The following is a 14935-nucleotide window of genomic DNA, read 5'->3' as shown; positions in this document are numbered from 1 at the left end:
TCATCATCCCCACTGCCACTACCAGACGGACTCAAACCACGACCTCCACTTGAACTGTTTTCAGATAGGTCTACATTTTGGGGATTCTGCGTATCACCTGTATCCAACCATTCTGAATTGTCTACATCATCCAATATTGCGTGCTCTTCCTCTTGCAACCATTCAGCTAATGGATCATCCTCGTCAAAGATGTAATCAAGATTAATGGGATTAAAATGATCATCTCTCTCCTCATCACTTCTTCTAGTCGCATGCCTAATCTTTAGCCTCATATTGTAGTACACATAGACAATCTTGTTTAATTTTTGATATTTTAATCGATTCCTTGTCTTTGTGTGTATAAGGCTAAAGGTACTCCAGTTTCGCTCACAATTTGAAGAAGTGGTTTGACTCAATACTTTCACAGCAACTTTTTGAAGTTGGGGGACAGATACGCCATAATGGACACCATTCAGCTACATAACAAAAAAATTAGAAATACTAGACTCACGATGATGTATTTTATTGGACTATAATATAAAAGAAGATGGTAAATTAAAAAAGTGTGTCACTTAAATAATTACCAGGATTAGTTGCTTGAACTGCTACTTGGGCCACTGTTGTTCCAAAAGAATCTTCTTTATTTCGAAATACCGAAATCTGCACATCATAATATATTTTTATCACAAATCTAAATTAATGAGCAATATATTGGCATAAGAAGTAAGAACTGTAAATCAACAACTTACTTGGTTGATGGCTTCCACTTGCTCATTTAGATCTGGCAGTAATCTCATAATTACTTTTCTAACTCCATCCATGACCTCCCTATGATTAGACAAGTTGCCACCGTATTGATATATTGGATTTAGAAAATAACCTGCATTTATTTATTGAGCCCATAAGAAAGTTAAACAATGAAATAAATTTTCAAATATGTCCTTTTACATTGCAATTGTCAATTTAGCAACAACTAAAAAAGTCCATGACTGAAAAATCATTAGTGAGTTGAAAAGACAAATTATAAAATTGGAGTCGGCAATTTTGGCACCTCAAGCAGTGCATCCCTTTAACAATGGAGTGGTTTTGCTCCAAATACAAAATTGAATTGCCCGCCAATTTATGGCAATATCATTAGGAGACTAGGAGAACATAAAATGCAATGATATTTGGTAAAATCAAATTGAATTGCCCGCCAATGCCATTCTAGAAATCCGAACGGCATCACTGGGCAGTGGGCACCGCTTCATCACTGAGCCTCCCTATTTTCCTCTCTTTTTTATTTGGTGAAGTCAAATTGGTAAAACTTTGAGCACGGAAAAAGGGGTAAACATCCTACCATATTTGGTACTGTCTCCTAGTGAATAAAAATAAATAATAAAATAGTACTATAAAGTATTAAGAAAGTCAAATAGGTTTTCATAGCTTTATAGCCTAAAAGGCTACTTGTACCTTTACCTGGGGATTTTCACGTGCAAGACACAATTGGTATGTGCATGTACGGGTTCAACAGTTTGTTCACTGTGTTCAGTTGACCGGTTGACCCCACTAAATATGAATTCGGAGTCGCCTGGGCACTTGTTGCTCGGAGAAAACACAGTACAAGTTCTAAAAATTGATGGTGACATAACATATCACTTGTTACGCCTTGTTTTAGAATACTTTCTTAAAAAATAAATATTTATTTTTTTTTTCGGAACGGAGCCAAATCACTTGTTGCTCAGATTTTTCTCAAAAGAACTAGGACTAAATACTAATATTTTAATTCATCATAAAAATGTAAAATATTTACCTGCTGCATGCAAATCCGTATGTAACTGAATAGCCCATCGACGGTCGATAATTCTCCAATACTCGGTATAATAACGACAATTATTTTGTATTGCCATCTTAGCCCTGTCCATGGCTTCGTATATAAACCCCATCGTGGGTTTTCGATCCCCGTCCACAAGCCTAAGTACCTTTACCAGCGGTTCTTGTATTTTTAGTATATCTGCAGCTTTTGCCCAAAAATCCTTAGATTCAAGGATATCTTTAACTTCTTTCGCCCCTTGCATTCTAGCATATCTAGTAGCTTTCCATTCAGTAGAATTGAACATATCTTTCAAACCAATCTTGTATCTAACCAAACTCTCCAAAGTAATAAAATTGGTGGCAAAGCGTGTGATGACAGGCCGTAACAAATCTCTTCCATCGGTGTAATTTTTCATGTAATTAACGACCCAATCATAATTATAAATAAAACGCGTGACTTTCTTTGCCTTTTCCAACACCGCTTTCACATTCTTTTTCTCACCAATGTCCTCCAAAATTAAATCAATGCAATGAGCGGTGCATGCGGTCCAATACAAATGGGGCCTCTTTTCCATAAGTTTCTTACCAGCCGCCTTCATAGCAGCTTCGTTGTCCGTTATAATTTGGACAATATATTGCTCCCCAATTTCTTCCACTACCTTATCCATGAGGCCGAAGTAGTAATCCGCTGTTCTGCTAAGTACATCTGTTGCATCAATAGACTTGTGAAAAACTGTTCCACGATTGCTATACACAAGAAAATTAACGAGATGCCTCCTTCTAGGTCCTGACCATCCATCACACATAATGCTAACACCTCTCTCCTCCCAAGTAGTCTTCAAAGATCCTATCCATTTTTGTATGGCCTCGTATTCTTTAGGCAAATAAACTTCAGCCACCTACAATTAATAACCAAAAATAAAGCAAAATATAAAACAGAATGTAATGCATGCTTAATGTTATTTTCCAAATAGCAATAGCATAAACACTAGAAGAAATGTTTGTAAGCTTTAACTGTGAGACTCACCTCGTATGAACTTGGAAGTTTTGTTCCTTTCCCAACCTCTCTAGCAACATCAAGCATTGGTTCAAGCCATGGAGAATTTACCATGTTTGATGGCAACCATGTATATAGCACAAATTGGCTAACTGCCCTTCCCAATTTTTGCTTTGCTGCCTTCATGAATCGACTAGACAATTTCGATTGTTTCTTCCCTTTACTCCGATGAAGATCAACCTCTATTTCTGCCAATCGTGCTTCTGGTGTTGTTAAACTGGACCATTGCTTTTTTGTGTTAGTCTCGTGAACACTAGAACATCGTTTAGAAAAACCAGGAGGAGGCCCAATATCATGATTGCCGCTACGTCCAGCCCCACTACTTCCTCCTACATGATATCTACGCCCTGTTCTGTTTTGAAATCTTTGTCTCTCCTCGTGTTCATATTGCATTCTTACGCTTTCTTGTCGTGCTATGGTCATTTCTGGATCTGAGTCATCACTATCATTGTTAAATGCCGGATACTCAAATTCCTCGTCACATTGAGTAGCTCTTATTTGTTCCTTCAATTCCTCATGTCTTTTTCTTTTATCTTCTTGTTTTTTGTTATTGTCTTTCAAATGTTTCATCATTAACTCCCGAACTTCACCACTAACACTAGGACATGAGGACACTTTTCCTTTTTTGTGTGCTAAATGTTCTTTCAACCTAGTTATACCACCACTCACAATTTTCCCACAGAAAATGCATTGTGATCTACTTCTGTTGTTTTCAACCATTTTTCCAAACTTCCACCCAATATCATCACTAGGAGTATTTGGATCAAACCCAGTACCACTACTACCTGCACCACGTCCACGCGACATTTAATTTGATGATTAACCTATGAAAAACAAGTAATGTCAAAAATCATTAATTAGTAATTACCAAAAAAAATATAAAACTAACAAAATCTTAATAATGAGAAGAAAACAAAAAATTGCCAATGTATAAATATTCTTTCCCTTTCAAAGAGAACTCCTCTCGCCACCCCCCCAAACAAAAAAAAAACCCCAAATCAAAGCATCAGGGGAAACAAATACCTTCAAAGTTCAATCTACAACCATTCCTTTCTTCTCCTCTTTCCGTTTACTTCACCAAATCAGCAGTTCAGCTCCAAATGCTCTGCATCAGCAATCAATATCATCCATTTCTCAAGAATCTTAAACTATTTTTTTGGAATTTTTTTCCTTTCTTGAAATATGTTGAAGAGTGACTTGTTGAAGAAAGAAATTTGTGAAAGAATGAAGATAGAAGAGAAGATAAGAAAGCCAACGGCAGGTAATGATCAGATTGTTGTGTTATTTACTTATTTTCCAAGACAAGATCCAAAATTTTAGGAAAAAAGCTGTGAAAAGTGGAAGGAATTGATGGTTTGATGCTTTGTGTGTGGAAGGAGCTCTGTTTTTTGGTTTTTCTGTTTTTTTTTTTTTTTTTCAGAACCGATACGTATCGGCCGTATCGGCCGTACCGGTCCAAATATCGGTTACAGACCGATACGTATCGGGAACCGGCCGATACGCCTGTGAATTTCAATCTCACCGATATATCGGCCTATATCCGAATCGGGAGTCGAAAATTCCGGTATGAATCGGCCGATACGTACCGTATCGGCCGATATTTAAAACTATGCCGTAAACAACGCATTGTGGCTCGTTCATCCACTGAGTCTGAGTACAAAGCTCTAGCCGATGCGGCTGCCGAGTTGTCATGGCTACAGTCTTAATTGTTTGAGCTCGGCATTTCGCTTCCAACTGCCCCGTCTCTTTGGTGCGACAATATCGGAGCCATCTATCTTACTGCCAACCCGGTTTTCCATGCTCGCTCCAAGCATGTGGAGATCGATTTTCATTTTGTCCGTGACAAGGTTGCTCTCAAAGATTTTCACGTGCGCTTCATCTCTTCTAGGGACCAAATTGCAGATATCATTACTTTATAAAGGGTATACAATGAAAGTACAAAAGCAGCTCCAATTGCAAAAAGCTAAATTCAAAAATTTTCAAAGAAAGAAGACGAAGAAAAAAAATTGATAATATGATTCCATTACGTACTAGAAAGATTAGTCATAAATGAAAAAACTGAAGATTTTATTGAACCGATCGGACAAATTTAGCAATAATAGGTGCAGTGTTGCTTATAGGGAATATGTAGGGCATATATGATTTCAAAAAAGTCATAAGGCGATTATACTTCCTTTTGGCTAATACAGTGTGGTGCATTGCTCTTACCTTCCTTTTCATCTCCGTCTCTCCTGCAGAAACAGACTACATAGAGATTTCTCTTGTCGAAGAATTTCATCACAGAAAACAATTCCACAGAGGAGGGAAAAAAGACTGAACTGAAAATGTGTACTCCTCAAGGCATAATTGAGAAGTTGGGATGTCTGGCCTTTGATGAAGCGGTCAAAGCAGCAATCAAGGCAGGGAAATATGTTATTCACTACAAGACAAACCTCGAAAATCTGCAAGCTGAAATGGGAAGTCTTAAAGATCGTAGCGAAATAATTGAAGAAAACGTTTGTGTGGCCAATCAACGCGGTGAAGAGGTTTATAATGCTGTTTTGCATTGGCGCACGGAGGTGAACAGGATGACACGTGATGTTCAGGAACTTGTGGGGCAGAGCAGTGGTACGGGAAACATGAGTTGCCTTGCGTGCTCATGTCCTAACATCAAGCGGCGTTACAGACTGAGCAAACAAGCCGAAGAGAAGATAGCGGGTGTCCAAAAACTCACTCAAGATAGCCATTTTGATGAAATTTCACACGCTAGGCCGTCTCCTTCAGAACTTGAGTTCCCATCCAACAAGAATTACATTAACTTGGACTCTAGAGCACCGGTCTTCAAGGATATCGTGGATGCATTAAAAGATCCCAGTGTTAATGTTATTGGTGTACACGGGTTAGGAGGCGTCGGTAAGACCACGTTAGTTGAGGAGGTGGGCAAGAAAATGCGACACGATGGAACTTTTAAGCAAGTCCCACTAGCAGTTGTCTCTAAGGATCTCAATGTGAAGGAAATACAATCAAAATTAGCTGACAGATTGGATATTGAATTGGATGCCACAAGTGCTGAAAAAGGAAGAGCAACTAAGTTGTGGAATAAATTCATCAACGGGGAGAAATATCTCGTCATATTGGACGATATTTGGGAAGAGGTGGACATTAAAGCTATTGGTATTCCTCTCGTAAATGGGTCGACGACAGGCTGCAAAGTTTTGCTAACATCTCGAAATGAAAATTTGTTAACTAGAATGAAAGTCGATAGAAGTTTCCCAATTGCAGAACTACCGATGCCAGAAGCATGGACCCTATTCAAGAAACTAACGGGAAATTCTATTGATGAGTCTCGGCCAGAAATATATTATCTAGCGTGTGAAGTGTGCAAAAAATGTAAAGGTTTGCCAGTTGCCATAAATGCACTTGGAGCAGCGTTAAAAGGTAAGCCAGATCATGCATGGAAAAATGCACTGGATAACCTTGAGAGGCACATGATCACGAACATTGAGGGCATTAACCCAAGTGTTTTGGCTTCTTTAAAGTTGAGCTACGATATGTTGTGGTCCTCGGATGCAAAATCTTGTTTCTTGCTATGTTGTTTGTATCCTAAAGATGTTGAGACTTCAATCGATGACTTGGCGAGACATTGCTTAACGAGGTGTTTGCTCTCTCAAAACCCGCGTACGCTAGAAGAAGCAAGAGATGCTGTACGTACCCTGGTTGGTTCCCTCAAATCTGCTTCTCTGCTGTTAAATGACAATGATGAAAATGTTGTAAGGATACATGATGTCATAAGAGATGTTGGCATCTCAATCGCACGCAAGGAAGAAGCATTTCTTATCGATCATGGTGCTGTTCGATGGCCTCGTAATCCTATTAATGGGCCTCGGTACTCAGCAATCTCGTTAAGAGCTGAAAAAATTAAAGGGCTTCCGAATGAGTTGACATGTCCGCAACTCCACACCTTGATGTTCATCAATAGCAAATTTTCATATCTTAAAGTTCCAGACAATTTTTTTAGTGGGATGAAGCAACTTACAGTGTTAATTTTATGTCGAATGAGTTTGCAGAAACTACCATCATCGCTCGCAAAATTATCAAGCCTTGGAATGTTATGTCTGGAACATTGCCAGTTGGAGGCATAGTTTTAAATCGCGGTATCGGTCGCCGTCGCGGTATCGGTCGCGGTATATCGGTATCGGGACATATCGGTGATACGTCGCTGGAATCGGGTGTCGCGGTCGTGAATTTTTAAAAATCATCAGCAACATGTATAAAACTTGAAAAATATACTTTTACCCCAAACATTGGCTTAAATTATCACATTTTAATTAATTTAAGACATGTAATAGCCCATTCTCTTCATGTGAAATATCCGATAATTTATCAAAACTCGCAAGTCAATAAGATTTTACAAATATGAGAAAAATGCAACATTATAAGTTTCGATATAATTGACATAAATAGCAAAAATAAGATGAAAACATTAAAATAAACACACCATAGAGGTTTTACATTACATAAGCGCTAGCCACAACTAGTTTCAAGCTCATAGCTTTTAAGTCATACATAATTTTGCTAATACAACTTCAATGCCAGAATGAATGACGTGGAGGTACTGCAGGATCTACATATTCCTCATTAAATTGATCATCACCATGACTATTTTGCCCAGCAGCTCCAAATACGTATCCGTAGAAGTTGTTGGTGAAATTACAGTGCTCAAAATTATTGGTGGTGCCGCTACTATCGGATTGTTGTTGTGAATACCCATGTGTTGATGGTTCTCTGACCGTAGGATTACTACCATATGAAGAGCTCCCACTGTATGAATGCTGGTGAGATCGATGTGGATATCCTATCCCCATAAATGGTGGTTCTGGTTGATTAAAATAAGATTGTTGTTCTTGAGGGGGATAATATGGATATATGGGTCTTTGCTGCCAATGATGTGCTCTCCCATGATCTTGCCCAACTTCAAGCTGTCCAAATTGGTCTCTGAGATTAGGATTAGTATAAATGTCACTAATAGGACGTGAACATCTAATCCTATTCAATCCCCCATCATCAGATGATACAGAGTGTCGTCGTTGTTGTGTAGAATCCCTAATTCCACCATCCTCCTCATGATAAGTAGTGCGATTCACTATATTATCTTGTGTTTCCCAACCATTAGGACCATCATCATCCCCACTGCCACTACCAGACGGACTCAAACCACGACCTCCACTTGAACTGTTTTCAGATAGGTCTACATTTTGGGGATTCTGCGTATCACCTGTATCCAACCATTCTGAATTGTCTACATCATCCAATATTGCGTGCTCTTCCTCTTGCAACCATTCAGCTAATGGATCATCCTCGTCAAAGATGTAATCAAGATTAATGGGATTAAAATGATCATCTCTCTCCTCATCACTTCTTCTAGTCGCATGCCTAATCTTTAGCCTCATATTGTAGTACACATAGACAATCTTGTTTAATTTTTGATATTTTAATCGATTCCTTGTCTTTGTGTGTATAAGGCTAAAGGTACTCCAGTTTCGCTCACAATTTGAAGAAGTGGTTTGACTCAATACTTTCACAGCAACTTTTTGAAGTTGGGGGACAGATACGCCATAATGGACACCATTCAGCTACATAACAAAAAAATTAGAAATACTAGACTCACGATGATGTATTTTATTGGACTATAATATAAAAGAAGATGGTAAATTAAAAAAGTGTGTCACTTAAATAATTACCAGGATTAGTTGCTTGAACTGCTACTTGGGCCACTGTTGTTCCAAAAGAATCTTCTTTATTTCGAAATACCGAAATCTGCACATCATAATATATTTTTATCACAAATCTAAATTAATGAGCAATATATTGGCATAAGAAGTAAGAACTGTAAATCAACAACTTACTTGGTTGATGGCTTCCACTTGCTCATTTAGATCTGGCAGTAATCTCATAATTACTTTTCTAACTCCATCCATGACCTCCCTATGATTAGACAAGTTGCCACCGTATTGATATATTGGATTTAGAAAATAACCTGCATTTATTTATTGAGCCCATAAGAAAGTTAAACAATGAAATAAATTTTCAAATATGTCCTTTTACATTGCAATTGTCAATTTAGCAACAACTAAAAAAGTCCATGACTGAAAAATCATTAGTGAGTTGAAAAGACAAATTATAAAATTGGAGTCGGCAATTTTGGCACCTCAAGCAGTGCATCCCTTTAACAATGGAGTGGTTTTGCTCCAAATACAAAATTGAATTGCCCGCCAATTTATGGCAATATCATTAGGAGACTAGGAGAACATAAAATGCAATGATATTTGGTAAAATCAAATTGAATTGCCCGCCAATGCCATTCTAGAAATCCGAACGGCATCACTGGGCAGTGGGCACCGCTTCATCACTGAGCCTCCCTATTTTCCTCTCTTTTTTATTTGGTGAAGTCAAATTGGTAAAACTTTGAGCACGGAAAAAGGGGTAAACATCCTACCATATTTGGTACTGTCTCCTAGTGAATAAAAATAAATAATAAAATAGTACTATAAAGTATTAAGAAAGTCAAATAGGTTTTCATAGCTTTATAGCCTAAAAGGCTACTTGTACCTTTACCTGGGGATTTTCACGTGCAAGACACAATTGGTATGTGCATGTACGGGTTCAACAGTTTGTTCACTGTGTTCAGTTGACCGGTTGACCCCACTAAATATGAATTCGGAGTCGCCTGGGCACTTGTTGCTCGGAGAAAACACAGTACAAGTTCTAAAAATTGATGGTGACATAACATATCACTTGTTACGCCTTGTTTTAGAATACTTTCTTAAAAAATAAATATTTATTTTTTTTTTCGGAACGGAGCCAAATCACTTGTTGCTCAGATTTTTCTCAAAAGAACTAGGACTAAATACTAATATTTTAATTCATCATAAAAATGTAAAATATTTACCTGCTGCATGCAAATCCGTATGTAACTGAATAGCCCATCGACGGTCGATAATTCTCCAATACTCGGTATAATAACGACAATTATTTTGTATTGCCATCTTAGCCCTGTCCATGGCTTCGTATATAAACCCCATCGTGGGTTTTCGATCCCCGTCCACAAGCCTAAGTACCTTTACCAGCGGTTCTTGTATTTTTAGTATATCTGCAGCTTTTGCCCAAAAATCCTTAGATTCAAGGATATCTTTAACTTCTTTCGCCCCTTGCATTCTAGCATATCTAGTAGCTTTCCATTCAGTAGAATTGAACATATCTTTCAAACCAATCTTGTATCTAACCAAACTCTCCAAAGTAATAAAATTGGTGGCAAAGCGTGTGATGACAGGCCGTAACAAATCTCTTCCATCGGTGTAATTTTTCATGTAATTAACGACCCAATCATAATTATAAATAAAACGCGTGACTTTCTTTGCCTTTTCCAACACCGCTTTCACATTCTTTTTCTCACCAATGTCCTCCAAAATTAAATCAATGCAATGAGCGGTGCATGCGGTCCAATACAAATGGGGCCTCTTTTCCATAAGTTTCTTACCAGCCGCCTTCATAGCAGCTTCGTTGTCCGTTATAATTTGGACAATATATTGCTCCCCAATTTCTTCCACTACCTTATCCATGAGGCCGAAGTAGTAATCCGCTGTTCTGCTAAGTACATCTGTTGCATCAATAGACTTGTGAAAAACTGTTCCACGATTGCTATACACAAGAAAATTAACGAGATGCCTCCTTCTAGGTCCTGACCATCCATCACACATAATGCTAACACCTCTCTCCTCCCAAGTAGTCTTCAAAGATCCTATCCATTTTTGTATGGCCTCGTATTCTTTAGGCAAATAAACTTCAGCCACCTACAATTAATAACCAAAAATAAAGCAAAATATAAAACAGAATGTAATGCATGCTTAATGTTATTTTCCAAATAGCAATAGCATAAACACTAGAAGAAATGTTTGTAAGCTTTAACTGTGAGACTCACCTCGTATGAACTTGGAAGTTTTGTTCCTTTCCCAACCTCTCTAGCAACATCAAGCATTGGTTCAAGCCATGGAGAATTTACCATGTTTGATGGCAACCATGTATATAGCACAAATTGGCTAACTGCCCTTCCCAATTTTTGCTTTGCTGCCTTCATGAATCGACTAGACAATTTCGATTGTTTCTTCCCTTTACTCCGATGAAGATCAACCTCTATTTCTGCCAATCGTGCTTCTGGTGTTGTTAAACTGGACCATTGCTTTTTTGTGTTAGTCTCGTGAACACTAGAACATCGTTTAGAAAAACCAGGAGGAGGCCCAATATCATGATTGCCGCTACGTCCAGCCCCACTACTTCCTCCTACATGATATCTACGCCCTGTTCTGTTTTGAAATCTTTGTCTCTCCTCGTGTTCATATTGCATTCTTACGCTTTCTTGTCGTGCTATGGTCATTTCTGGATCTGAGTCATCACTATCATTGTTAAATGCCGGATACTCAAATTCCTCGTCACATTGAGTAGCTCTTATTTGTTCCTTCAATTCCTCATGTCTTTTTCTTTTATCTTCTTGTTTTTTGTTATTGTCTTTCAAATGTTTCATCATTAACTCCCGAACTTCACCACTAACACTAGGACATGAGGACACTTTTCCTTTTTTGTGTGCTAAATGTTCTTTCAACCTAGTTATACCACCACTCACAATTTTCCCACAGAAAATGCATTGTGATCTACTTCTGTTGTTTTCAACCATTTTTCCAAACTTCCACCCAATATCATCACTAGGAGTATTTGGATCAAACCCAGTACCACTACTACCTGCACCACGTCCACGCGACATTTAATTTGATGATTAACCTATGAAAAACAAGTAATGTCAAAAATCATTAATTAGTAATTACCAAAAAAAATATAAAACTAACAAAATCTTAATAATGAGAAGAAAACAAAAAATTGCCAATGTATAAATATTCTTTCCCTTTCAAAGAGAACTCCTCTCGCCACCCCCCCAAACAAAAAAAAAACCCCAAATCAAAGCATCAGGGGAAACAAATACCTTCAAAGTTCAATCTACAACCATTCCTTTCTTCTCCTCTTTCCGTTTACTTCACCAAATCAGCAGTTCAGCTCCAAATGCTCTGCATCAGCAATCAATATCATCCATTTCTCAAGAATCTTAAACTATTTTTTTGGAATTTTTTTCCTTTCTTGAAATATGTTGAAGAGTGACTTGTTGAAGAAAGAAATTTGTGAAAGAATGAAGATAGAAGAGAAGATAAGAAAGCCAACGGCAGGTAATGATCAGATTGTTGTGTTATTTACTTATTTTCCAAGACAAGATCCAAAATTTTAGGAAAAAAGCTGTGAAAAGTGGAAGGAATTGATGGTTTGATGCTTTGTGTGTGGAAGGAGCTCTGTTTTTTGGTTTTTCTGTTTTTTTTTTTTTTTTTCAGAACCGATACGTATCGGCCGTATCGGCCGTACCGGTCCAAATATCGGTTACAGACCGATACGTATCGGGAACCGGCCGATACGCCTGTGAATTTCAATCTCACCGATATATCGGCCTATATCCGAATCGGGAGTCGAAAATTCCGGTATGAATCGGCCGATACGTACCGTATCGGCCGATATTTAAAACTATGCCGTAAACAACGCATTGTGGCTCGTTCATCCACTGAGTCTGAGTACAAAGCTCTAGCCGATGCGGCTGCCGAGTTGTCATGGCTACAGTCTTAATTGTTTGAGCTCGGCATTTCGCTTCCAACTGCCCCGTCTCTTTGGTGCGACAATATCGGAGCCATCTATCTTACTGCCAACCCGGTTTTCCATGCTCGCTCCAAGCATGTGGAGATCGATTTTCATTTTGTCCGTGACAAGGTTGCTCTCAAAGATTTTCACGTGCGCTTCATCTCTTCTAGGGACCAAATTGCAGATATCATTACTTTATAAAGGGTATACAATGAAAGTACAAAAGCAGCTCCAATTGCAAAAAGCTAAATTCAAAAATTTTCAAAGAAAGAAGACGAAGAAAAAAAATTGATAATATGATTCCATTACGTACTAGAAAGATTAGTCATAAATGAAAAAACTGAAGATTTTATTGAACCGATCGGACAAATTTAGCAATAATAGGTGCAGTGTTGCTTATAGGGAATATGTAGGGCATATATGATTTCAAAAAAGTCATAAGGCGATTATACTTCCTTTTGGCTAATACAGTGTGGTGCATTGCTCTTACCTTCCTTTTCATCTCCGTCTCTCCTGCAGAAACAGACTACATAGAGATTTCTCTTGTCGAAGAATTTCATCACAGAAAACAATTCCACAGAGGAGGGAAAAAAGACTGAACTGAAAATGTGTACTCCTCAAGGCATAATTGAGAAGTTGGGATGTCTGGCCTTTGATGAAGCGGTCAAAGCAGCAATCAAGGCAGGGAAATATGTTATTCACTACAAGACAAACCTCGAAAATCTGCAAGCTGAAATGGGAAGTCTTAAAGATCGTAGCGAAATAATTGAAGAAAACGTTTGTGTGGCCAATCAACGCGGTGAAGAGGTTTATAATGCTGTTTTGCATTGGCGCACGGAGGTGAACAGGATGACACGTGATGTTCAGGAACTTGTGGGGCAGAGCAGTGGTACGGGAAACATGAGTTGCCTTGCGTGCTCATGTCCTAACATCAAGCGGCGTTACAGACTGAGCAAACAAGCCGAAGAGAAGATAGCGGGTGTCCAAAAACTCACTCAAGATAGCCATTTTGATGAAATTTCACACGCTAGGCCGTCTCCTTCAGAACTTGAGTTCCCATCCAACAAGAATTACATTAACTTGGACTCTAGAGCACCGGTCTTCAAGGATATCGTGGATGCATTAAAAGATCCCAGTGTTAATGTTATTGGTGTACACGGGTTAGGAGGCGTCGGTAAGACCACGTTAGTTGAGGAGGTGGGCAAGAAAATGCGACACGATGGAACTTTTAAGCAAGTCCCACTAGCAGTTGTCTCTAAGGATCTCAATGTGAAGGAAATACAATCAAAATTAGCTGACAGATTGGATATTGAATTGGATGCCACAAGTGCTGAAAAAGGAAGAGCAACTAAGTTGTGGAATAAATTCATCAACGGGGAGAAATATCTCGTCATATTGGACGATATTTGGGAAGAGGTGGACATTAAAGCTATTGGTATTCCTCTCGTAAATGGGTCGACGACAGGCTGCAAAGTTTTGCTAACATCTCGAAATGAAAATTTGTTAACTAGAATGAAAGTCGATAGAAGTTTCCCAATTGCAGAACTACCGATGCCAGAAGCATGGACCCTATTCAAGAAACTAACGGGAAATTCTATTGATGAGTCTCGGCCAGAAATATATTATCTAGCGTGTGAAGTGTGCAAAAAATGTAAAGGTTTGCCAGTTGCCATAAATGCACTTGGAGCAGCGTTAAAAGGTAAGCCAGATCATGCATGGAAAAATGCACTGGATAACCTTGAGAGGCACATGATCACGAACATTGAGGGCATTAACCCAAGTGTTTTGGCTTCTTTAAAGTTGAGCTACGATATGTTGTGGTCCTCGGATGCAAAATCTTGTTTCTTGCTATGTTGTTTGTATCCTAAAGATGTTGAGACTTCAATCGATGACTTGGCGAGACATTGCTTAACGAGGTGTTTGCTCTCTCAAAACCCGCGTACGCTAGAGGAAGCAAGAGATGCTGTACGTACCCTGGTTGGTTCCCTCAAATCTGCTTCTCTGCTGTTAAATGACAATGATGAAAATGTTGTAAGGATACATGATGTCATAAGAGATGTTGGCATCTCAATCGCACGCAAGGAAGAAGCATTTCTTATCGATCATGGTGCTGTTCGATGGCCTCGTAATCCTATTAATGGGCCTCGGTACTCAGCAATCTCATTAAGAGCTGAAAAAATTAAAGGGCTTCCGAATGAGTTGACATGTCCGCAACTCCACACCTTGATGTTCGTCAATAGCAAATTTTCATATCTTAAAGTTCCAGACAATTTTTTTAGTGGGATGAAGCAACTTACAGTGTTAATTTTATGTCGAATGAGTTTGCAGAAACTACCATCATCGCTCGCAAAATTATCAAGCCTTGGAATGTTATGTCTGGAACATTGCTAGTTGGAGGAC

At 38.6% G+C, this 14935-nt stretch overlaps 4 protein-coding genes across 8 annotated transcripts; 2 read left to right on the top strand and 2 right to left on the bottom strand.

Moving 5' to 3' along the window:
* Positions 1 to 136: 136 nt before the first annotated feature.
* LOC131322612 (uncharacterized) lies at positions 137 to 4085 on the bottom strand. Of its 3 annotated transcripts, XM_058353991.1 has the most exons (5): positions 3854 to 4085; positions 2801 to 3615; positions 1772 to 2672; positions 729 to 859; positions 137 to 639 (listed from the first exon to the last, which is right to left on the bottom strand). In XM_058353991.1, the coding sequence occupies exons 2-5, from the start codon at positions 3548 to 3550 to the stop codon at positions 535 to 537; spliced, it is 1887 nt and encodes a 628-aa protein (XP_058209974.1). In that variant the 5' UTR covers positions 3551 to 3615; positions 3854 to 4085; the 3' UTR covers positions 137 to 534. The 3 variants fall into 3 exon arrangements, with proteins under 3 accessions (XP_058209974.1, XP_058209973.1, XP_058209975.1); XM_058353990.1 differs by lacking the exon at positions 3854 to 4085 and having other exon boundaries at positions 2801 to 3789; XM_058353992.1 differs by lacking the exons at positions 729 to 859; positions 3854 to 4085 and having other exon boundaries at positions 2801 to 3789.
* Positions 4086 to 5154: 1069 nt separating this feature from the next.
* LOC131323702 (disease resistance protein RFL1-like) lies at positions 5155 to 6951 on the top strand. The gene has a single exon (XM_058355550.1). The coding sequence runs from the start codon at positions 5155 to 5157 to the stop codon at positions 6949 to 6951; it is 1797 nt and encodes a 598-aa protein (XP_058211533.1).
* Positions 6952 to 8123: 1172 nt separating this feature from the next.
* Positions 8124 to 12072, bottom strand: LOC131323277 (uncharacterized). Of its 3 annotated transcripts, XM_058354984.1 has the most exons (5): positions 11841 to 12072; positions 10788 to 11602; positions 9759 to 10659; positions 8716 to 8846; positions 8124 to 8626 (listed from the first exon to the last, which is right to left on the bottom strand). In XM_058354984.1, exons 2-5 carry the CDS (start codon positions 11535 to 11537, stop codon positions 8522 to 8524), a joined length of 1887 nt encoding a protein of 628 aa, XP_058210967.1. In that variant the 5' UTR covers positions 11538 to 11602; positions 11841 to 12072; the 3' UTR covers positions 8124 to 8521. The 3 variants fall into 3 exon arrangements, with proteins under 3 accessions (XP_058210967.1, XP_058210966.1, XP_058210968.1); XM_058354983.1 differs by lacking the exon at positions 11841 to 12072 and having other exon boundaries at positions 10788 to 11775; XM_058354985.1 differs by lacking the exons at positions 8716 to 8846; positions 11841 to 12072 and having other exon boundaries at positions 10788 to 11775.
* Positions 12073 to 13141: 1069 nt separating this feature from the next.
* On the top strand, positions 13142 to 14926 carry LOC131323701 (disease resistance protein RFL1-like). Its single transcript, XM_058355548.1, has one exon. The coding sequence runs from the start codon at positions 13142 to 13144 to the stop codon at positions 14924 to 14926; it is 1785 nt and encodes a 594-aa protein (XP_058211531.1).
* The last annotated feature ends 9 nt before the right edge of the window (positions 14927 to 14935 follow it).

This window comes from Rhododendron vialii, chromosome 4a (genome assembly GCF_030253575.1).
Source record: "Rhododendron vialii isolate Sample 1 chromosome 4a, ASM3025357v1".
NCBI lineage: Eukaryota > Viridiplantae > Streptophyta > Magnoliopsida > Ericales > Ericaceae > Rhododendron > Rhododendron vialii.
Note: the sequence above shows the minus strand (reverse complement) of the source record. Positions and strands in the feature narration are given on the sequence as shown.

Bases quoted from the DNA above. Each gene is read 5' to 3' on its own strand.
- LOC131322612 (XM_058353990.1), bottom strand. From the start codon at position 3,637: ATGTCGCGTGGACGTGGTGCAGGTAGTAGTGGTACTGGGTTTGATCCA. The intron at 2,673-2,800 runs GTGAGTCTCACA...TATTAATTGTAG, and splicing joins AACTTCCAAGTTCATACGAG to GTGGCTGAAGTTTATTTGCC. The intron at 640-728 runs GTAAGTTGTTGA...TATGATGTGCAG, and splicing joins AAGTGGAAGCCATCAACCAA to ATTTCGGTATTTCGAAATAA.
- LOC131323702 (XM_058355550.1), top strand. From the start codon at position 5,155: ATGTGTACTCCTCAAGGCATAATTGAGAAGTTGGGATGTCTGGCCTTT.
- LOC131323277 (XM_058354983.1), bottom strand. From the start codon at position 11,624: ATGTCGCGTGGACGTGGTGCAGGTAGTAGTGGTACTGGGTTTGATCCA. The intron at 10,660-10,787 runs GTGAGTCTCACA...TATTAATTGTAG, and splicing joins AACTTCCAAGTTCATACGAG to GTGGCTGAAGTTTATTTGCC. The intron at 8,847-9,758 runs GTAAATATTTTA...AAATAAATGCAG, and splicing joins TACGGATTTGCATGCAGCAG to GTTATTTTCTAAATCCAATA.
- LOC131323701 (XM_058355548.1), top strand. From the start codon at position 13,142: ATGTGTACTCCTCAAGGCATAATTGAGAAGTTGGGATGTCTGGCCTTT.